Source organism: Chanos chanos, chromosome 10 (genome assembly GCF_902362185.1).
Source record: "Chanos chanos chromosome 10, fChaCha1.1, whole genome shotgun sequence".
Lineage (NCBI taxonomy): Eukaryota > Metazoa > Chordata > Actinopteri > Gonorynchiformes > Chanidae > Chanos > Chanos chanos.
Genome location: NC_044504.1, coordinates 28,521,868 through 28,545,820, shown reverse-complemented (window position 1 = coordinate 28,545,820; position 23,953 = coordinate 28,521,868). Strand labels below are relative to the sequence as shown.

The 23,953-nt window shown below is 41.5% G+C and overlaps 1 protein-coding gene across 3 annotated transcripts in view; it reads right to left on the bottom strand.

The window, feature by feature from the left end:
• The window catches only part of klf12b (Kruppel like factor 12b), a 36,613-nt gene extending 16,693 nt beyond the window's left edge, over nt 1–19,920 (bottom strand). The window contains exons 1-2 of one of the 3 annotated variants that reach the window (XM_030787027.1): nt 19,828–19,920; nt 604–686 (exon numbers count right to left, since the gene is read on the bottom strand). In XM_030787027.1, the coding sequence (XP_030642887.1) occupies nt 604–669 (66 nt within the window). In that variant the 5' untranslated portion in view covers nt 670–686; nt 19,828–19,920. Of the gene's footprint in view, nt 1–603; nt 753–18,856; nt 18,982–19,827 lie in introns of those variants that run through there. The other 2 variants (XM_030787028.1, XM_030787029.1) reach the window with 2 other exon arrangements.
• Nucleotides 19,921–23,953: the final 4,033 nt, after the last annotated feature.

Below are 23,953 nucleotides of genomic sequence, written 5' to 3'. Positions count from 1 at the left end.
TACTGAGAACTGCAAGCTTTTTATACTTTCAATGCTTTCTAATGTGCAACTAAACATTTACGGAGAGTACGAAAAAGAACTGACGCTAATGACAACACAGGTGGGAATGCGAAGCAAGTGAAAGGCAAAGAGCAAAAAGAGAGAGAGAGATGGAGAGCAGGGGGTGTGGGGGTGGGAGGAAGAGAGATGTGTGTGTGTGTGAAAGAGAAAGAGAAAGAAAGAGAGAGACAGAAAGAGAGAGAGAGAGAGAGAGAGAGAGAGAGAGAGAGAGAGAGAGAGAGAGAGAGAGAGAGAGAAAGAGAATCTCCCTGCAGCTCTGTCTCTGTGCATCTGGTGCCTGCGCCCTGCCAAGATGGCCGCTCTGGCTGCAGTGGGCCTGACTGGAAGCCCTGCGAGCATTCCTGCTCCAGCTGTGGCTCTCCACACACACACACACACACACACACACACATACAGTACAGCCCTGTGCTCCATCACGGCCTGCTCCGATGAGCCCCTGAGCTCCACGCCTGGGAGTAATTAAGGCTATCGCTAGCAAGGAGAGGAGTGAGGGGAGCGGGAGGAGGGGGAAAGGAATTGTCTGAAAAACAACTGTTCTCTTACCCCTTGCTCGGATTCCAGGGGCTCTGCTTTGACTCGGACCGCAGGCATTCCGTCAAGCATTAACATCCTGTTATTGACGGTGTCTGCGAGGAGAGAGAGAAAAGGAGAGAGAGAGAGATGAGAGGAGAGGAGAGGTGGTGAGGCAGCTATATCATGACTTTATCAGGTCTGCCTGTTGCTGTCATTGTTGCGTGTGACTCCTCTCACCTTTAGCGAGCCTGGCTAGGCCCCAACACTCACATAACTATAACACAGACGACAATGGGGCACCAGTGTGATGTCATTCATGGTATTTAATTTGTAAACAGAGCACCTTTATAGCTCATTGTAAACACTCTGTCTTGGTAGTATTTCTTAGCTACAGTGGAAAGTGGAAAGTGTATGTCACAGACTACGCTGCTATGCTGTATCTGGTAATCATAACACAGTAGCTAATTACTGATGGTTACAGCATAGTAGAGAGGGAAACAGACTTTCAGCCAGAGGGATGTGGGTTTGAATCCCCTGATGGTTTACTGTCAGTGTGCCCAGGGCAAGACATTTAAGCTCAAAACTGCCTGTAAAGTACATGACCTCTGAGGTCAAAAGTAAGACGTAAGATGGTGCTCTACAAATGAGCATCAGCTAAATGTGTACATGTAATTGATACAGGACATTTGCTGGATATATAGTTGAATGTGGTTGGTCGAATGTAACTGATATACTGACTACTGCCTCTCGGTGATCATTCTGTTCTTTGTATGAGAGGATAGATGGTTGGTAATTACAATTGTGTTTTACACAGATAGATTAAAAAGCACTGCAAAGTAAGTAAACTGATTATTCTTTCAAAGCAAATGATACAACAAGGGATAGCAAATTGTGCCAAAAATAAATTAGAAATCCATTTGGAAACTGCGTCACCAGTAGGGATGCACCGATCTGATACTGATATTGGATATCGGTCCGATACTGACTCAAATAGCTGGATCGGGTATCGGTGAGAATAGGGCTGTCTAGGGGCCGATATAGCCTATTCAATTCTGTTATATTCTCTGTACACACAATCATCTTCGCACCACTTTCCAAATGATTTACGTCAACACCAAAATGCTGAAACACCTTATAGTGTTTCTTGTTACGCAATTATGAAGTTGTCCCACCAACTAATTGTTCAGCTAGGTCGTGTCTAAAATCGCCACTCCATGTATGGTTCGAACCACCGTTGCGGTTGTTTTCCGTCTCTTACACATAGCAGATATAAAGCTTGTCTTCTACGTTGAGCAATGCATATGCATTGTATAGTATGATGATCTGTAATTGAAAATAGATTAGCAAATTTGATAGACAGAGCAGCATTGAATGCATTTCTCCTGTATGTATGTTTTAGTGTCTCCAGCACAAACTTTCGCCAGTGTTATGGCAACCATACGTCATCATTTCTGAAACTCTCCGTTTTCCCTTGCTGTTTATTATATGTGTTCTTCTCTGTACTTGCGTTCTCGTGGACTTGCGAAACGTCATCAGTCACGACCAAAGTACTGTTCCATTTCAAAGTTCACGTCTAGCCAAGAACAGACCAAATACCCGGATGTGTTCTTGATTCGTGGGTTTTACCAAGGATGCATCAAGAGGTGACTTGTGTGGACTTGGGGAGACAAGTTTCCCAGAGTGCATTTCACCCAAATTTCACAAAATAACGGCAATGGCAGCAGGCGAGCTACCACATAAGTGTAAGTTTCATATTATGACTGTTGTTCTGTCACCAAATGTAGTTTTTACGATTTTCCAGGCAAGAAATTAATATTTCGTAATTCCACTATGGGTCAATAGTGCCTCCTTGAAAGTTCTAAATGTTCTGAGATATGACATCTACTAGCTGACTGAGCTAGCTAGCTCCAGGGCCTCCAGCCAGCAAGAACGCTGCTGTTTCAAATGCAGTTTGAGCGTACTGCATCCTCCCGCATCATCGGGTGGACATACTCCCGAGTTGAACTTGCGAGACCGAACTCCCAAGAATGGGAGTACGTACTTGGCGTACTTCATATTGAGAAATGGCTCCTGTCCACATTACAACGAGAACCCGGCTTTTTCAGACTGATGTACCTCAGAGAGCGTTTTCGAAAAGTATCCATGTCGGTGGCAGAAAATGCTGTGTTAATGTGGACAGAAGGGCAGAAGAGAAATAATTACGCGTTCTAAAATTTACCCGGGTTAGTGTGGACAAGGCAAGCACCTCCAGGAGCATCATGCCAAAGAACACAACGAGTTCGACCAAACAAAAAAAAGGGACGATTATGAAGAAGCAGTTAACTTTGTTGGGTGCCTTGCAAAGACACGAGAAACTTCTCGGTGATAGTGTGAAAGCGACAAAAATAACAGAAAAGGTTCTCAGATTCAGTTGCTGGTGCATGATTATTTATTATTTATAAATAACGATTCAATAAATATATATATATAATATGTATTTATTTGTTACATTTTGTTTTACAAAGTTAGGACAGTAATGTTTGAGTCAAGCCTGAGGCCTGACACATAAAAGAATGATCCCAATCTCTTTCAGACAGTGAGGCATACAGCTTATTAATTAAACACTGGTATCAGATCGGTATTGGTATCCGTATCGGGACAGAAAAGGTCAGATCGGTGCATCACTAATCACTAGGAAACCAGAATATCAGACCCCTTAACATGTGTCACTTAATCCAAAAACACTTTTCAAAGGGAAATAAAAAATTAGATAGAGGACGAATAAAAACAGTTTTTAAGCCTTGGTTCAAATGACACAATGCACAACAGTGAACGTAATCCACAAGTCCAGCAGCAAATTATATTTGTGTATATGCATTTGCAGTTACATCCTGTTGGTGCTCATGTTGGCTACTAGCCTCTTCTTATAATCAAAGCAATAAGGCACAGGCTATGGTATATGGTGATTACTGTCAGGGTTCAGGCAACTATTGCTTATAACTGCAATAATATTGACAATTTAGCACACAAGAGAGTGTCATATTGTTATTATGAAATTGTTACCAACATCAAATTTTCATTCTGCTGGCAATGGTTTTGATTTGACTTTGCAAAAATTATATATATGTGTGTGTGTGTGTGTGTGTGTGTGTGTAAGTAATTATAAGTAATGTGGCCTGGAGCACAGCTTTCTAGCAATGTTTTTACAGCTACAGTATAGGCATTGTTCGATGAATTGAATTTGCTGTCCTTTACTAAACTGAACTGATCAATAAGCTCTTAATCAAGGCCGTAATTTTGTAATGTATTATATATTGTGTATTATAACTCCTCCTCCGACACATAAAAAACATCTGTCATGATTTAAAAAACCCACTCAGTCACCGCTGCAATGACCTGAAGCAGCAAACAACCAGACATCACCTGTCATGCCCTGCTGTCAATCACGGTTCCCTCTGCTTTTTGGAGGTAGCCAATGACTTACCCTCTATTATCATCTCAACATGGCTTTTTTTCAAACTGGATCATTATAAAAACTTCCCTGACATAGCTTGAGGTAGGAATAAATGTTGTCTGACCTGTTATGGTTTATTACCCAGATGTTTACCTTAAATGGCAACAAACATGGACAGAAAATGTGTTGTCAAGCGACATTTAAGGGAGTTTGGAGGTTTAATGAGCTACTTAGATCTGATTACAAGCTGGTGTAGTTCTTTGTGCCTGAAAAAATGGATGAAGTGAAGATGAAATGCTTCACTGATCCCTTCTGCTTTTTAAACCAGTAGAATAATGATCTCAACAATGCAAACAGCTAGCTTTATTTTTCCTGACAGCTTCTGTTTTGTAAGGCTTGTCATTTTTAAGGGACAATTTCATCCTCAAAGTGTATTGAAGAGTGCACGTATTGAGGCAAATGAAAAATACTGAGTTGACACCCAAATAGGAACTCATGTCAGTCAAACACATCTTTTTTTTTCCCCCGTTGATGTGTTGAATGCAGAGACATCTGACACATGTTTCATACAGATAGTGAAAGCTCAAAAGAACAGGGTGTCTAATGTCAGGAAACCTTGGAGAGAGCCACTCTCCAACAATGTGAATCTCCCTCAGTCAGGGTTGTCCTGATGTAACCCAGCCTCTTATTATTTTAGCAGCAGCGCATGAAGGAATGCAAGCAAAGCAGATATTCTCCAAACATCTCTATTACACTTCAAACCTGGCATGGGGAACAGGAAACGTGGCCCGAAACACAAGTCAGCATTCAGCCGGACCTATTCTGGTATAGGGGAGACATCACCGGTTACAGCATTAACCCTTTCCTCCCAGAAAAGGCCAAAACTGTCCAGCAAGATAAGTGCGCGTCAGATAGTTCCTAGAATAAATGTAATTTTAGTTCAAATCCAGTCTGAGCCAAGTTTGATTCCTACAGAGCACTGTCCTCCAGGTAATCTGTGTGTATTGGACTTTTAGGTATTGGTAGTGTAGGTCCAATGGCTTTAGGCATTGGCTGACTAAGAAACTGTTGTCATAGCAACTAAGGCTGGCGCTACCAAGGTCTTTGTCCCTCCCACTCTCAGAACCAACACATAGGTATCAACCATGACCAGACACACAGGCTGTCTGACAATCCGCCATTTCACATATCTGAAACCTAAGCAACGGATCATCATCATCACAAGCTGATGGACCCTCATCACGCATTGATGGGAAGCCAGCAATTAAGAGCAGCTCCACTGCATCTGTTTCCTTCAAGCTAACCTCACTAATGAACTCCCATAAGAGAGCTACAAATAGGAAATCAATACAAAGAGCAAGCCTTCAGGTGCCTCATTAATGACAACCTTATAAACAGTGTGTTTATACAGATTACAAGCATAATGGACTGCAGTGTGGCTGTGGCTCCAATTGCTATCTACTTTTAATCTTTAATCTGACAGAGATGTAAATAGGTAAAGATCACATGCAGAAAGAAGGCTGTGTTTCCTTCAAAGGCGTGGAGAAAAAGTGAACAATCTTTCATTGTAATACTCAGATCGGTTTGTGAGAGGTTCCTCGGGCATCTGCTGTTTACTCCAACCAGCTGTCACAGCTCCGATCTGGTCATGGAGAGCAACCCAAAGACACCCAGTCAAGGCCAAACAATCCAACTGAGCAGTTTCCCTTCGAAATCAAACTAGAAATACTAGAATTTACCTCTACGTTTAGGCCCTTCTGAGATCTCCCATTCAGTCGTGACATCCAAAGACAATACTACCTAAAGCAAGAGAGCAAGTAGGGGTAGAGAGAAAAACCATAGGTGGAAATTAACATTCCCTTTCCATTTACTAAGGCTCTGAAATGAAATTGCGACCCCAGGTGTGTGTCTGCATCTATAGATAGGGTGTGGGAGTGTTCAGCTGAGGGCACAGGCATCTCATTGCCATGCACCACTGGAGTTGTCTCCAGAGAGACTCCCTTGAGAAGAATGAGACCAATTCAACTGGAAACAAGGCAGTAGGAAGGGGTGTCCTCACCGGGATTCAATCCTAGCTGAAGGAAGGTGGGGGGTTGGCGACAAGTGAAGGGTGGGGATGGCAGGCATTCCCTTTACTCCATCTCAGATGTGCCACACAAATTCCCTTGATGACTAGCGGCACTGATGGAGGCGGCTACTGCGGCGGTGAGGAGATATCGGGCTACCGGCCCCAGTGCATGACAAGCAAATCAATATGATGTGACAGGCCACGGCGGAAAACGTCTGCCCTTTGGCGACCCCACGCCGACCCCGCCACACAAAGATTCAAAGAGCATTCAGTAGGGCTCTCACAGAGCAGGGAGCTCACCTCATTGTGCAACTTTTAGCAGTTCCTTGCCAAACTTAATCTCATTCTGCTCTCAAATACTAGCGTGGCATCAGTATGACTGAGGTTTGCAAGAGAGGGAGAGAGAGAGAGAGAGAGAGAGAGAGAGAGGGAGAGAGAGAGAGGGAGAAAGAGTGTGTGTGTGTTTGTGTGTGTGAGAGTCTGTGTATGCACGGTACAGAGAGCTCCTCTGCTTAAATCCAAGATTTGTTTGTTGATGTTTTTTTTAAAAAGAAAAAGAAAAGTGTAAATTCATTAAGTATTTTCTGAGAGTCTCTTTGGTTTGGAGGAATTTAAGAGGAGGGGGTGTCTTTATTAGGATTAGTCATTGCGCAAAAATTTTCCAGGATCACAAATCTAAAAAATGTACTTGGAAGATGGGGAAGGAAGGAGAGATTCTAGAATGTGGGGGTGATCCGTCTTTCGAAAAGAGAGCAAGATGAATGAAGAAGTTGCGTGTTTTTTTTTTTTGCTGTTGATTTTTTTTTTTTTTTTTTTTTGGTAGTTGTTAAGAGGAGGAAGAGAGTATGGCAAACAGACGGACCTTGCTTTCCCTAGCCAGTGCTTTGTTCCTGTGTTGAGCGCCCTAAGCAACTGTGGGCATCTGTGGCACAGAGGCCAGTCCTGCTGCCATGGGCCGAAGGGGAGACACGACAGGGGTGGGGGAAGGAGGAGTGGAGAGGAGGGAAGGAGGACAGTGGGGCCTTGCCAGGACCCTCACACATTAACAGAGCTGAAAATCTGCTCTTAGACTTGCAATAAAATAGTAGCCTTTTACGTTCAATGTTCAGAGCAGGATATTTCAATAACTGGTGACTAGCTATCACAAGGAAAAGATCCACTTTTTCTGTGAACTAAAAACCAGTGTGTTCTGTGGAGTGTTTTCAACTTTATGCTTCTTTTTTTTCAACCTTTCCATTCTTCTCAGTTAATTAAACTGATCATTTCTTGTTCTCTAGTAGTGTACAGGGCTGTTACTTCATACTATGCTGTGCTGCACAATCTCAGTTGAAATTTTTGTTTTGTTTTGTGATTTTTTACAAAGTGTTGTAAGCCATATATTCAAGAATCAAACTTGCGTTAGAGAGTTCTCAGAAAATGGGAGGAGATACTTTCTTCCGGTCAGGGCCACATATCTGCAAAGAAGCCAGGCTCACACTAACTTCCGTTTTGTCACCCTGAACCCCCAACGCCCCCCCCCCCCCCCAACACAAAAAAACACATTTAAAACATGATGAATCATGATGAATCACCTCTATAGCTACTTATGCATAACAAGGAGAGTGTAATAGCAACCCTATTGACCAGACTTCACATTTAATTTGCTGAATGATGCAACAAGAGTTCAGTCAGACAGAGACAAGGTTTGTACTCTCAGGTCAGTGATTCTTTTTTCTTTTTTTTTTCTTATTCTTTTTTTTTTTCTTTCTTTTTTTTGTAGCATACCACAACCCACTTCCCTTGCAGAAAAGCCATGTAAACTATCAGAGAGTTCAGGTCAAGTGATCATAACAGTGTAAAACTCAGAATGCTCAACTGAAAGCTCTGGACACAATATATCAGCAGAATTGGATTCATGCTCCTTCTTAACAAATCAAAAGTGAAATTCTATACACCTTGACTAACCCATTTGTGTCCACTGACACTGTAAAGTCTTGCCTTAGCCTACATGTACTCAGTGGACACAGTCCGGGAGGATTTCTTTGGTTAATCTTCTCTGGCATACAATGAATGACTTCAGACTTTCCATTTCATAAGGCACATTTTCCTTGGCAGGCAAATCTAGACCTGAGACTTTGGATGCTGTTGGGACATTGTTGAATTGCACTCAAGAGGGATAGGTTGTCTTGATACCAGTGAGAGCTGCTGTGTGTGTGTGTGTGTGTGTGTGTCTGTGTTTTTTTGTATTTGTGTGTGTGTCTGTGTGTGTGTGTATGTGTGTGTGTGTGTGTGTGTCTGTGTGTGTGTGTGCGCGCCTGTGTGTGCACTCCATCCTGTCAGTTTAACTTCATAGAAACAACCTATCCTCCCTGGCATTTCCCTAAAACTCAACTGCCACTGAGATCCAAGCAACAATGCACTCCTCTCACTCAGACGCACAATCGATTTGATTGTAGATTGTAGTTGTCTTGTTACTGCCGTTATTCTCTAAAGTATGACAAATGTACCAGGTATCCAGAGAATGACTAGGGTTGGATGAATTCCCCACACATAAAAACAGCCAATGGAGGTAGGCTCCGCACAGCAAACCTGCTGCAACCTAGACATAGATGAGAGTTCAAAGCTGAAACATCTTCTGTAAACCACAAAGTATTTCAATCTGTCCAAATAAGTAAGCTATGAGGGCCATTTAACATTTGACTCACATAAAATAGACGTGTATTGCACATTACTTACCAGCCTCTCCCCTGGTTCTCTGACACTTACCCCCAACCCACCCCGACTCCCATCACCTGATAGGAAGCCCAGAGGTCATTAATAGAGTCCTGATACCCGTGTAAATGTTACGTCAGCCCTCTGAAATTATACGGGCACACGGAAATGGCCATATTCTACTGGATTGCCCTTGGTGTCCAGCTATTTCTGATCACCGGAGATCCTGTAACAGTAATCTGCTTGGGATAAAGTGGCTGGATGAAGCCCTCTGGCTCTACATGGTCACACTACTTGCAAACACATGGGGCTCAAACCAGAGGTCAGGCCAAACCAAGGTCCCGAGGTGATTCAGTTTGGACAACAATACCATAAATACTGTGAAAGCAATATACATCTACTGCTCGTCTGCCGGGAACTACTATAGAACGACAAAGTAATTAACCAGGTCTCATAGGTCTGTCATTAGTATACGCTGGTCGTGGTCTAATATATTCATGTCCACAGCATGTTGCCTAAGAGATAAAGGGGTCTGGTGAGTTCCTGCACTCATTGGGCAATCTTGTAGGAGGGTAAAGTTATTTTAGCATCGAACCAGAGGACAGAGTCCAGTAAAATTGGAATATTCAATGGATCTCTTTATGTAGGCGGAGAATGTACGGAGGAAAATTTCTCTGACCAGAGTGCATCCCTGGAACTTAGGCATTCATTTCATTACAAAATTATAGTGTTCAGTTTTCAACTTGAGCCAGCCCTGCTTTTAATTCATGTTGACAGCATTTACACAAAGTGGCCAGAAAGTGACAAAGTACACAGTTTACAAAGGCAAGCATGTCACGCAACCATTTGCTCTTGTTCGAATCCAGTTATTGGTTCAAAGTTGTTGAGATAAAATGTTAAAATAAGGTTGAAATTAAAAAAAAAAAAAAAAAAAAAAAAACTGTCTAGACAAACAATGTGCAGCGGCACGTTTCCAGTCAAAACGCAACTGCTGTTTCCTATGCGGTTTTCACCACTTCTCATAAACACATCTGACTTCCTGGGCCCTGGGCTCCTTTGCTAAATCTGGCCATGGCACATAGATTGACCCTCCCCTCCTCCCTCCTCTCTCCTATTCTCATACCCCACCAGCACGCCCGCCCGTTGTCTCTGAGCGGCGAGATCCCTCCCTGCTCAATAACCTGCCTCAGCACAAGAAACCTTTCAGTTCAAAAAAAAAAAAAAAACCCACCAACACAGCAACTGCATGGCAACCAAACTGCTAACAGTGACACCTCGTTCTGGTCGATATTTACAGTACTTCTGCTTAAACCCTGTGTTTTTTTTGTTTTTTTTTTTTATGTATATCAGTCCTCTGAGGATGCCTGATTCTAAGATCGCTCTGTTGATATGCAATTCATAAGCTAAGAGGAGTGGACTGCAGCCAACAGTAGAAAGAGATGTCCTCAGTAGAAACAGTAGAAAGAGATGACCTCCTAGCCCCGCCCCACCCCACCCCACCCCCTCGGCCCTATGTTCAAGAGCAGTGGTGTCAGTGGTAAGGCTTTTAAAATAGATCTGACACTAAAACCTCAATTGGACTGAGAGAAGAGTAGTCACAGAGGAAAATTAGGTGAGGTTTTTGCAGTGAAAGACTGTGTACAGAGAGAGAGAGGGTCCCAGTATTTATTGTTATTCACCTTCCCCTAATAAACTGTCCATGCTGAATAGCGTCTGCCTGATTTCTTATAATAAAAAAAACAAACAAACAAAAAACATTATGAGTAGGTTGGCAGGTGCCGCATGTTCTTAAGTGTCTAAAACGTGTGTATTTAGAAAATCTAAATAAGTGATAAGTATATAAATAAACATAGAATACCTGTACTTGAATCGGGCGATGCAGAGCACTGGTTCTCAAACTTTTCAACCAACAGCCCTGACAATAATGTTTGTTAAGACTTCCTACCACTACCCTCTCCTGGGATGTTTTTAAAATGTGATAAGCACAAACACATGTGCACATGCCTGCGCGCACACACACACACACACGTACATGGTACACCACCCTCAGGTCATAATAACAACAGAAAAATAACACATATAATAACAACCTTGAATCTGTTCTCTCCCACGTTAAGTGAGTTGAGCATCAACACCTAATTCATTGTAAAGAGTTTTGTTTTTTGGAGCACAATTCCACCCTGGGTTTGACGCATGAGACAGTCACTCAGAGAGACGGCCCTCCATCCTGGGTCGTAATATGCATTTGTCGACGCAGAAAACATATTTTTGCATAAATAATCTTGCAGATCAGACAGTCAGCCAAAACTGCGTCTGAAGAATCAAGGCACTTTGTAGCCTTAGCGAGGCATATTAAACGTGCAGCAACATTAGAAATCATTTTACTCGTAGTCTATTATTGTCTAAAAGGAAAATTAAAAATATTGTAGACCACATATTTTTCACACTCATTTTAAAAGTCAGTAAAACGTTAACTGAAAGCCTATCATTTGTTCATGAAATAGGTGAATACTATTATGGCGAAAGAAGAAAAAATTGGTCAAATGTCACTGTCACCTTTTTTCCATCACTGTAGAAATGGTTTGCAGCCGCCACTACGGCAGTCTATGGTTCTCAAAGTGGCAAAATGGATCACAGACACACAAGCCAGGCAAAGACACCTATGACAGTCTGGTTACTGTGTAGGCCTGGGAACCTTAAGCAGATGCGACAAGTTTCATTGCTGCATTTGAATTGCAATTTTTTTTTTCCCAAATCATAGTGACTAACGAGCAGGTTCTTAATATCCTAATTCACATGTCATTAATCATTCTTTATTGAAGTAATCGTATAGTCATTAGTCATGTCATTAACATGCTCAAGCTCTGGTAGTGTTTGTTGTCATTTTTGTCATATGTTCTCAAGTGTCCAACACATCTCAAAGGTGCCACCGCAGTTAGAAGGCGAGTCTTTTGTCTGTTACAACAGTTGTATTCACATAGATTTACATTACCCATGGGCAAAACAAATGTTCTTTCCCATTTTGCTCGATTGAAAGCCTGTCCCCAACAGCCATAACAAAATGCAGCTATTTTGATTTGTAACCCATATGCCATCAGCTACCCAACTACAACCGCTTCCACTGCTTGACTGACAGTTGAGAGGCATATCTGTTGGCCAGGCGGGGTAAACTCTGATAGAACTGTTTGGATATCACAGCTGTCCCTCTACTTTTAACTGGATCCATTTAAAAGTGGCCAAAGCAAACTTTTTAGGAGCCATCTGTGTGTGAGTACCAGCTGTAGACTGCAGGGGATTCTTTTTTGCTCAGAAAGTACAATTTCTCTCCAAAGACAATATGACCTCAGACCACAGATGTAGCAAACAAAAATACTCTTCTAGCATCTCAAATGTTTAATAAAAGAGGTTAGGAAATGGTTTTCATATGGTTATGAAATATGGTAAGTTAAAACTCCCGTTGCACTCGTGAGTTGTACATACCTGCATATATAAGTAGGTATTATTATTTACATCGCATTTACACTGTACTCCTTATTATTATCTATAATAGTTATTATTGTTGTTTATTATTATTTACTGATAAAAAATAAATTGTTGTAATTGTACATATTGCTTTTGTAAATCACATAGTTACATGAGGTGGGCTGCCAGCACATTCAGTAAGTACGTGCACGTATACATCTCCTGAAATTCAAACGTCAGATGTGCCATTCAGTATGCTCAGTCAGTAGCAAGACATGCTATCACATAAAACACACAGTGACAGTGCAGCCTTTCTGTTTATCTCCAGGAGTTCATTTCACTTTTAAAATGAAAAAATCGTGAGGACTGCTACGTTTGAAAGTGTGCATACGTGAAGGTGGTTTGTGGTGAGCGACTGTAGAGACTAAGACCAGGGGTCAGTGGGAGGTGGAGGTGATGGTAGAGGAGTGCATTATCATCAGTACAATAACCCACTCTTCAGTCCCTAGGGCCAGGCTCCATCCTCCAGTCCTAATGCAGCGATTCTTAAAGCAGGCAGTCTTAGCCTCCCACAGCCTCTCTCTCTCTCACACTCATATCTCCCATTCATTCTCATTCTCAGCCTCAGATAAGCCTGGGCATTCCCACATATATAGGAATAAGTATATCTAGTAAGTTATATACACAACACATACACATATATGCATGTGTGTGTGTGTGTGTATATATATACACACACACACACACATACATACATACATACACATATATACATACACACACACACACACACACACACACACACACACATATATATATATATATATACACAGTTCTAAAACAGAGCCTCATACTACTGGTTTCATTCAGTGTGAACAATTCTAGAGCAGAGAACTCTAGAACAAAATCACAGTTAAATGCAAGCACATATTTATTCACACTATGTGAAAACATGCACATTTGTATGTCCGTTCTGCAGTCTGACATTCACACTGTACACCTAGACATGCAAACCACAGACTGAACTGTTTACACACTATATAAGCATACAAATTAATGCCCATAAACACAAAACTTCACATTTACAAACCCTGATGTGCATGTGGTCTCTAACACACACAATCGCACACAGAAAAAGGGAGAAAGACTGAGAGAGACAAAGAGACAGAGCGAGTGAGAGAGAGAGAAAGAGAGAGAGAGAGAAAGAGACAGAGAGAGAGAGAGAGAGAGAGAGAGAGAGAGAGAGAGAGAGAGAGAGAGAGAGAGAGAGAGATGCGCACAAACATTCAGACTGTCTCACACACAGTTTTCAGGGATTGCTCACTCGAATAGCCTTTTAACAGTTACAGACCATCCCTTCACCGGGCATGAACTGTATTTAAACTGGTAAATCAGACAAACAAGCATTAAAACAAATATCTATGCACAGCACTGAAACGCTAAGTAATACAGGATGTCCTTTTGAGGGTATTTTTAAACTGAAATCTGACCCAATCCAGCACTCATAGCCCACTTAATAGAATAAGCAGCTGTGTTTACATTCATGCTTCACATACACTGGCTGTCTGGTTTAGGTATGTGTTTTTCCCCATTTTCAGCTGAACTTCAGCCTGAAGTGCCATGTCAAAACTTAGCTAACTAACAGGGAGAAATTTTGGTCCATGGTGAGATTATACATTAATGTGACTGGGGCATTTGAAAAGAAGAAGAAGAAGAAGAAGAAGAAGAAGAAGAAGAAGAAGAAGAAGAAGAAGAAGAAAAGGGGAAAAAAGACATTGAGCTATCTTACGGTATGCCAAATTGATTCCACATGTTTGCATACACCCCCCCCCAACCCACCCCCATGCTTGACCTACAACTGGAGACAAAGTTCACACTCATCTGAGTTGTTGTTTAGCACAGGCAAATTGCAGAAACACTGACCACTAGTAGGACTCACTTAAAATACAATACTGTTGGTTTAACTGTTGGACAGCCCACGAATTGACAAGAGTTCCCATGACTACAGAGCATGATGTCCTATAGCTTTCAAGGAGTCATTTAAGGACTGTGGACACCTCAGATTCAGGTGCTCTGATGGTGTTGTCATGACGACCAACGGAGGAAAAGGCTCTTTATTTGTCTGTGATATTTCCTACAGTTAAAATGACATATACAGTGTATAACAGTAGGAAGCTGATCAAAATCTTACTTGGAAGATTTTGATTGGGTGGAATGTACCTTGTGAAATGTGAGGGTTGAGTCAACATAATGGCTGCTTTGCTGTTTTCTAAGTAACCGCATAGACTTATAATGTCAACTTTCATCTTGTTTGACTAAAAGATCCATCCACACATTTTTACTACAAACATATCAATCAGCATTATTTACTGATGATTTAATAAAACAGCACTGTTCAAAGTCAAAGCTAGCTTCCCTGAGGTTTCAGGCCTGTTGCATGCCATACCTTCACACCTCTGTGCAGAGATATAAAAAAAATGCTCTAACCGAAGAAGTAGGCCTAATTATGACTTACATTCTAATAAATACCTGAAGAGAGAGCCTTCAGTTGGCATAATTTACTACATGATTGCTGCTGTACAGCGGGAATAGAGTCTTCCCATCACCACACCCCAGTACTGACAGGTTCACGCCTACGCGTACCCGATAGAAATAAAGCATGACAGAACCTGAGATGTGAGATCTCAGTTTCTTCTGTTACTACTATATGTAAGCCCTCTGTGCCTAATTTCATATTTTCCAATCTAAGTTTGCTTTCTTTAAATAACACTGATGAATTGTTAAGAGCGGCAAAAACCAGTGGCTGTATATTTAGTGTAGCGACAAAGGTGTGAGGAATACAAGCCCACTTGGCTGCTGCGTTCCTACTCCTAGGGTATAATCTTTACCAATGGGTCAGAGAAGTGCGACAGACTTTTACACTGACAGCTACAGACTTCATCAGCTTCATCAAGCAGAAAAATACTTCATCAGTTTGAGGATTGCAGAGTTGTAGTTCTGGATGAGACCCCCCCACACACACACCTTCCTCATGGTCTGAACTGCCTTGTCTCTGCTCTTTTTTACATCTCTGCACCTAGGTTTCGAAACAGGACGTTTACAAAAGACAGTGTAACTGCTGACAACTTCACACCATTTGGTCTAAGCACTTGATCTCCAGGCATTTTCAACTGCGTATGCAAAACAACACTCTGAGGAGCAGGTACATGGACTGACCTCTGTGATGCAGTCAGTGCTGCACTCACGCTTCTCCATGAAGAAAAACAAAGTAACCACTAAGAGAAGCCTTAGATGACCCCACGCATCAAAGAGTCGATATATCACAGACAGCGAGGTTTTTGCAGGAACCAAAAAGAAAAGAAAAAAAAAATATATAAACTGCTTCATTTTAAATAAGAAAATAAAGCCTATACGAGCCATACTGTCACACACCAGAAATCATTCCAACAAGACCTCTTAACTTGTGCAAGTAGGTCATGTTATTTATTCATCCGTGTGTTGTATTATTTGGCCACCTCTAGAATTAATGATGAACTCTCCATAGTAGGTCAAAGTGCCATTTAATTGTTTTATCTGTTTATTTTAACTATATTGATTAGTTGTATGGCAACACAATTTAGGGTGTGAATCATGTGTTTAACAATGCTAAATAAACCTGGGTCTAAACTTAAACCTACTGCAAACTGCCCTGAATACTCCTCAAACAACAAATTCTTACACCATTTGGATTTACTTCATTTTATGGAAATAACCTTCTAAGCTGCATGGTGAGCGTTTCTAATTAGTGCCTAAGGACTCAAAGGGTAGACATGTAAAATAATTTAAAAGTAACACTACTTGGACAGACAGTAAGCTAAACTACATTTGCAGGGAATACAGACCACCACCACCACCACCACTACCCCCACTCCCCCCATACCCACCCCCACCCATTTGCAAGCTCTGTTGGAGTTTGCACAATCCCCTCTTCCTCCATGTACACAGTAAACACTGCCTTAGTAAACATGCAGGAGATGGACACTGGGGTCAAGGGTTGAATACACCAGAGGACATAAGATTCTGTCAACTTAATGAAAATGTTGAAACACTGAAGGACAGAGAGAACTTACACAAATGTTACTCTTCACCAACCTTAACCTGTAATCCAGTGACATAGCCTGAAGTTGCAGCATCTTTGTATACATAATACACACAGCATGCAGTAAATGAACCTGAATGAAATTGACTCTAAGAGTTCTTATGGTATCCCACATTCAACCAGAGTGAGACAATATGAACATCATCAGGGTTCATGTAATGAGTGAATTTGTTACGCACAAAACTCAAAGGTTTTTTTTTTTTATACTTTGGATGTAGACCAATGTGATTACATATCTGCTATGTTATTTCAAACTATCCTTTGTAAAGGAGAGACATTAAAATAACTTTTCCATTAAGACTGCACTTTACTTTATGGTCCTGTTATTCAGTTTACATAATGACTGCACTTGTACACTGTACAAATGCGTGTGATCACTAATGAGCTGTCATAATAAATAATTTTTTTGTAAGTATGTAACAATAGGGGCCATTAGTACCCAGAGATAAGACTGTACCTACTGTACTTAAGCTTCTAATATGTAATTACATTAGTATTAGAGAATCTGTCTAAAGTGAATCCCGCTCCCAGAGTAAACCTGTAAGGTCTGTTGCTTTGAAACAAACTTCCAAAACTAACCATCACAGCTACATTTTAGTCCTTTTTCAAGTTGTTTCAGAGTGATTATACACAATGAGTCTCCATCTACCTCTGAGGAAATCTTTCAGATGTTCACCAAGACACAACAAACATGAGATCACTCTCTGAGCCACACTCCAAAAATGTCTGACTCAAACGTTTTGCGTGTAAAAAGAAAAAGTACAATGTTTTGCAATTTCAAAATATTTAACAAATAACTTACATTACAATAAACTTTCGCCATAACACTTTTCGGGTAGAAAGGATAAATATGACGAGATGGGAGGATAAAAATATTTTGAGATAGATTCTCTGGCTCCTCTACATAGCATAATACAGTCCTGACTCAATCCTATTTAGGATTAACACATAAATCTGAGACAGTTAGATTTTACAGTCAACTATTTGTACATCTACTCTGTATGTGACGTGCTCTTTTGTGAAACGGTTTTACTCCACTGCTCGTACGTAGGGTTGCAACCAACAGTTGTGAAGACTAGTTTTCCTTTGGTCCAAGATGGGGTCAAAACCAACTCAGAAAGGACTGGTCCAGGGCTCACCCACCTTATATTTACCACAGAGTCAGTTAGCTGAGATTGGAAGAAGGTTTCAGCGTATCTGTGACATCAACTGATCACAATACAGCCATGGGAAAAAAAAAACAAAAAAAACATCAAGAATTTGGACCTTCTCAGCCCACCTGTGTCGCTCTCTAGATATCAGGTAGTTATGTGTGCTAACCTTAAGCACCCCCTACTTGACACATCAAGGCTCAATATGGTGGAAAAAGACAGCCGTTTTAATGGAATCCTCCAGTGCAATTTAATGGACCGGGTCTAAAGCTTGCTGATAAGCAGATAGGCTGTCCTCCCAATGATTGGTTCCCGGTTGATAGCAATCTTAGAGCCTAGGAACAAAATCCTTTAACGGATTCCTGATGGCCACCGGGAATCAAAAACAGGAGTAATGTTTTCTCTCTCTTCTTTTTTTTAATAAATCAAAATCAAATGGAATAGGCTAGTTATTCTATCTGTGAATCTGCATTTGTCAAAGCAAACGTCGCAGTCCTTTTAGCAAGCTGTTTCTATGACATGCTTAAACCATTTTTTCCCCTCAAATGCACTGATTGTATGAAAGCAACTATATACCAGCATGTGTGTGTGTGTGTGTGTGGGTGTGTACATTCGTGAGAATCCTGTGAATAATAAATTCATTTACATTATAACTAGTTAAAATTAGTTTACAGCGCATGGGTGTATTGTTAATCCAGACAGTGTTTGTTGTGTCACACATACACACTCAAACACACATGCCCATGCACAAACATACAGGTGTCCCTGAGAGAGAGTCTGTGCAGTGTAAAATGCAGTGTGAGGAAGGGTTCAGTTGGACCTACTCCTCCTGGCTGAGTAGCCCTTGAGAAGCAGGAGGGCAGCTGAAGACCAGGTTGCAACACAGGTAAAGGAGGGGCTCACTATTAGCACATCCTACAGTCACATGTATCAGCTCTCAGCTTACACAGCAGACCACTCAATTTATGAACCAGAATCCTGCTTGCCTGAACACACACACACACACACACACACACACACAGTCACGCATGCAGAAACATGCACAAATACACACACAAATTCAACTACAGAGCCTAGATGTATAAACACATATGTCCACAAAAATATAATTATGTCATACGAGGAAACTTGCACACACATGCAATCATCTATGTGCACAGAGCCTCACATAGAAACAAACACGCTGAGAAACATACTCATAAAATCCCGAAATGCACACATAGACATACTTGCGTGTGCATGCACACAAACACACACACACACACACACACACACACACACACACACACACACTCACACACACAGGGACACCACCCCCAACCCTCCCTGCATGTGAATACCTTTTCTGTCAACTCTAACCAGGTCCTCTTTAATTGAAAAGAACAGCCATGGGCCAGCCTCTCAGCCACTAGCAGAGCCTGAGTGAGCTGGCTGCTGACAGCCAGCCATCAGTACCAATGACTGTTCCACTGAAAGTGCGAGAGCGGCGCACATGACATCCAAGACACCACCCCTGCAACGCCCCCCTCCACCCCCACACACCTCCCACGCCCCCTCCCCGGTGTCCTTCCACCAACACCACCACCCAGGCTTCCAAATCTTTAACCCATGTGTCGCCAAGGCAACTTCAATACCAAGCTTGCCTGTCACTGCCTAGGAAATGCACGCAGACAACTTGACATACAAAAACAAGCACCCATTTTCATACGCTTACGCACACGCAAATCTATGCAAGTGGCTGCATGACAATAAACAATGACAAAACTTTTCTAGCAAGACCTCAAGATGAACCTTTACCACCCTCTCTCCAGCAGTATACCCCCTCCCACCCCCAGCGCACTCTCAGCGCACCTCTCCGACAGTGGGTCAATATTTAACTCAGGAAAACATTTTCTGCCTTTCGACAGTCAAGAGAAGCAAGTTCATTTTAGTGTGGCAATAGATATCTCTAGTATTCACTGGACGCGTAAGTGATGTGCAAGCGGCTGAAGTCCAACGGAAGTACTGTGATGCTACGAGCGAGACGTCCACGAATATCTGTCACCGCGCGGACACTTCAGACAGACTCTGTTAAACAACGGGATGTCACCGTCTCAAAAACCACCTGCACAGTATTGTTCATGAACAGGAATACAGAGCAGCGACAGAAGCGTGAGCAACGGTGTGTGAGAGAGGTGAGAGGGCTTGTCATTTGACATGACACCTCAATGACAGCTGAGCTAGACACGCAAATCGAAAATACATAACGAGAGAATTAAGAGCAGTCACACAACTGAAGAGCAAAACAGGAACGTGAGAAAAATGTACAGACCTTGTCAGGAGCTGCAGAGCGGAGGAAACTGTTTTCCTTATACAGTCCTCTCTCTCTCTCTCTCTCTCTCTCTCTCTTTCTCTCTCTCTCTCTCTCCCTGTCCCCCTCAGCGCTCTCTCTCTTTCGCTCGTTCTGCCTCTCTCTCTCTCACTCTCTCTGTGACTCCCTCCCCTCTCCACTTCTCAGCTGCTCTGGGCAGTTCTCAGGAAATGAATGGAAGCTCACAGAGAACTGTTGTACTTGCAAATGACTTACCGCGGTCACATGATCCTTTAAATGTAGGGTGGGCCAGTGGGTGGAGGCTTCATAAGCAAGAGAAGACAATATACTCTAAGCTTTAACAGCATGCATCGAATTACACGGGGCCCCTCGTGGGAGGTTTCCGACACGTCGGGTTAGCTGTGGTCTTCCTGTCGGAGCAGTGGGGAGAGCGGTAGAGTACCTCTCCGTTCTGAGGGGAGGGGAGCGTAAGGGAGGAAGGCACAGACCCTCAGTGATTCTGACTCCAAAAAGTGTGCTGAACTTGTTCGAAATGACGCTCTCTGTGATACAAAACATGTTAAAAGCCCCCAGTTGACAATCAAGATAAGAAGATGGGGGTATGCAGGGTCTAACATTCTGCTCAGGGTCCAGTTGGTTTGTTTTGTCATTTTTAATAGCTGTTCTTGTTGCTGTTATTTGTTTGAGTCCGTTTGTGCGCGTATTTATGTGTGAGGATGTTACAACGCTTTGCTTTTTTTTTTTCTTTCTTTCTTTTTTCTTTTTTTTTTAGAAGTGTCTTTTAAAATCGTCTTAAGGAGATGTATGTCACTTGATTACAGTTAGAGTCAAATGTATCTAAAGCGTACCCTAGTCAAATGTAGCATGCTGTTCCAATGTATTTTGTTTATCATTAATTGACTTAGATCAGTCTTTCATTCCAGTGTTTTCTCGTAAGTAACAAATGTATCTCAGGATTTCAGGTATACATTGGGCTCAAATCTGTTATACGTTTATAATTGCACATGGAAATGCTCCAAAGTCCTGGGGATCATCATTGAGAAGAAAGCTGTCCAGTTCCTCTGGGAAATCTAATTAATGTATCGGAAGCTGAGCTAATTTGCATCCCTCTAAAATCTATCTGTGTAGAGTCTAACTGATAGGATTTCCATGGATGATTTGAAGGTTGAACTGACAACACAATCTCCCATCCACTGAAACACCTGTGAATATTCATAGGAGACTGGTCAGACAATTTAGCGATCCCCTGCAAATGATCAAATTATATTCTCTGCTGGTGCTAAAGCATCTTCAAATTACCACTCTGAAGAAACTATTTAAATACATATTGAAAGTATTTTGTGATTTTGAAGTCTGCCTCTACGTAATAGGGCATCAAAATACAATAAAAGACATCTTAAATTTGATTTTTAGGATGTAGGTGAACATTTTGATCAGAGCATTTTACACTACACAAAATCGTCTCAATATTTTTATTTTTAGAATCATGAAAATCATGTGACAATGTCAAATGAACATCACTGGAAAACCTGTGATTTCATGACATATGGAATGATCATTGTTACAACAACATGACACAAAAATGGTGGCACCTCGTGTGACAAAAGAGTCTTTTCATGTCTGTTCTGTGTAGCCTTTTGCTCCCACCAGTTCTCCCTGATGACTCTGCCTTAGAGCACACAAACTGTCCAGCTGCAGCTACGAACAAGAGCTGCAATTTCCACCCCCAAAATAATGACATCTCGAGGAGAGCCATTGCTAGAACTGAGCTCTCCGACTGGCTCACAAAGGATCTTGGCAAGTCTTGTAAAGAGCTGCGCTGGATTGGAGCAGACAGGAGGGAAGCTCATGTGTGGATCAGTGCCAGGCTTCCCTGCCTCTTCCTGCATCCCCAGCAGAGTCTGTGAAAGAATCACCAGCACCAAGACCCCATCCTTAGGCAGCCCTGATACATTCCCTCTACAGAGAAGGAGAGAAGCAGAGAGAGAGAGATGAAGGTTGAATCTACTCAGTGAGAGTGGATCTAAAGGTAATTTAAGCCAGACGCTAAGGTTTACACACAGAACTGACCATGTAGCATGAAATGGCTGATTCAGAATAATAAGTGTCTCCAGGTTGCTGAATTGAGAAATATCCATCAAGAAACATCATGTCCTTAACAACATATAACTGAGCACCCATCAGCACAGACAACACCTCATTATGGAGTGTGTAGCAGGAGTCTTAATGGAGTGGAAGCCAGTCAGTAACTTAATAAAGTAATACAGTAACGAAGTACAAAGATTCATCAGTAAGGTTTTATAAATTTCTCTCATATGTCCCTGTACAGAGGGCAGCATGATTCATTTTGAAAACTAGAACAACTGTGTTTGGATAAAGCTGTGTTTGGACAAGCAACATTTCACTTATACCACAAGAGGAAAGGGTCTGTAAACCTCACTTGTGTTTTTGTGGAAAAACACAAAATGAGATGCCTCCTTTTATATTTCAGTATTTCTAATATTATTTTAAAATCTATCATTTTTAACACAAGAAACAGAGCATATGACCCCAAAAACAAAAGAATACAGTACAAATCTTTCCCAACATCGGCATGTCGAGGCCCCGTTTTGCAAAGTGTCGGCTAAATCATTTTAACAGTGTGAATGAAATGAGGCGGGTGAAAAGAGTTGTGGACAAATGCTTCCATAGGATATAAAGCACAGACATTACCTTAGAGTGTTACCGTCACACTCCAAAAACAAGTGATTTCCTGTTGTCTGGCCACCAGCACAGCACAGCACATTACAGACCAAAGATGAGGACTAACCAGAAATTAATCTTTGTTTTTTTTTTTGTTTTTTTTTCTTTTAAGAGTTGTGTATTATGAATAATGTGAATATTTTGCAAATGCCCCTGATGTGTATTTCTCTAAGTATAGTTTGTAACATTAAGGAATGAATCCTTTTTGGTTAAAATAAAAAGGAGGGTGGGTGGGGGAGGGGGTGTGTGGAAGGCAACTCTTTTACGGTTACTCAACTTGTGTGCGGAAAAGTTCTTTTAGAAAGAAACTATTTTCACAATTTGAATGAATTGTAAAAGGCTTAGCAGCAGAATGCCGTAAGATATTCAGTGGGACTCACTTTGCTTTGTAAAGTAATGAGGCGTTCTTTGACATACTGTCAAGGTGGGGATCATAACTTTTACATATCAATATTGCTAATGATGTTGCTGAGAATCAATAAACAGTGGTCTGTTCGTTTATATCCATTGTTGGTGTGACATACCCTGCAACCTCTCTTTTTGATATAAAACATAAAATGCATTTGATATAGACTCAGCAAAATTCTGTTATTTCTGATGTAACACGATGTCACCAGTCTGATGTACCTTTATCATACTGAAACGAAATGTGCAAATTTGCTAGTGTCTTTCTTTCGCATGAGCTCAAACAAAATGCCTCACACAAAGACAGAGCAGGGTTTGAGAGCAGGGTGAATCAAATATCTATTACAGTAGATGTGAATGTTGGTTTTGTGAATGCATAATCTCAAACAATACATCTCGAACGGATGGTACATTCAAATGTTTATCAGGTGTGTAGTGTTGAGTTTTCGCTTTCAAAATGCACAGCTTCAAAGCAACTGTATACAAATATGTCTGCTCTGTACACTGTAAACTCACGAATTAATTGTAACTAATGCTGAAGTTTGCAGATATCCTCAATGTATGCACTGATCAAATTTATTCTGTAGTTAGACGTCCTGTTTATCTGAACCAAACCTACATGTTGTTTAATAAGAAACAGTCAGTTAAAATACCAAAGGCTCCTTCTTGTTGAGTTAAAAAAAAAAAAATCATCCAGTTTGCAAAATGACTTTGACTTTACAAGTAACAGGGGTGCCACGTAATCTCAAAGAAATCTGGAGGGCTGTGTTACAGATGACTGCATCACACACCAGGCGATTCTGCTCTTTACTTTTCCTTCATTTACCCTAATCCCAGTATTAAAAAAAAGTTAGGAACTGAATGCTGCTAGAGCCTTTGTACCTCACAAGGAACTTTTTTGCATCACCAAGTTCTCTGCTCTGTGAAAGTGGCCAAATAGTTTGCAAATGAACGGTGCAAGTTCAGTATAAATGCAATG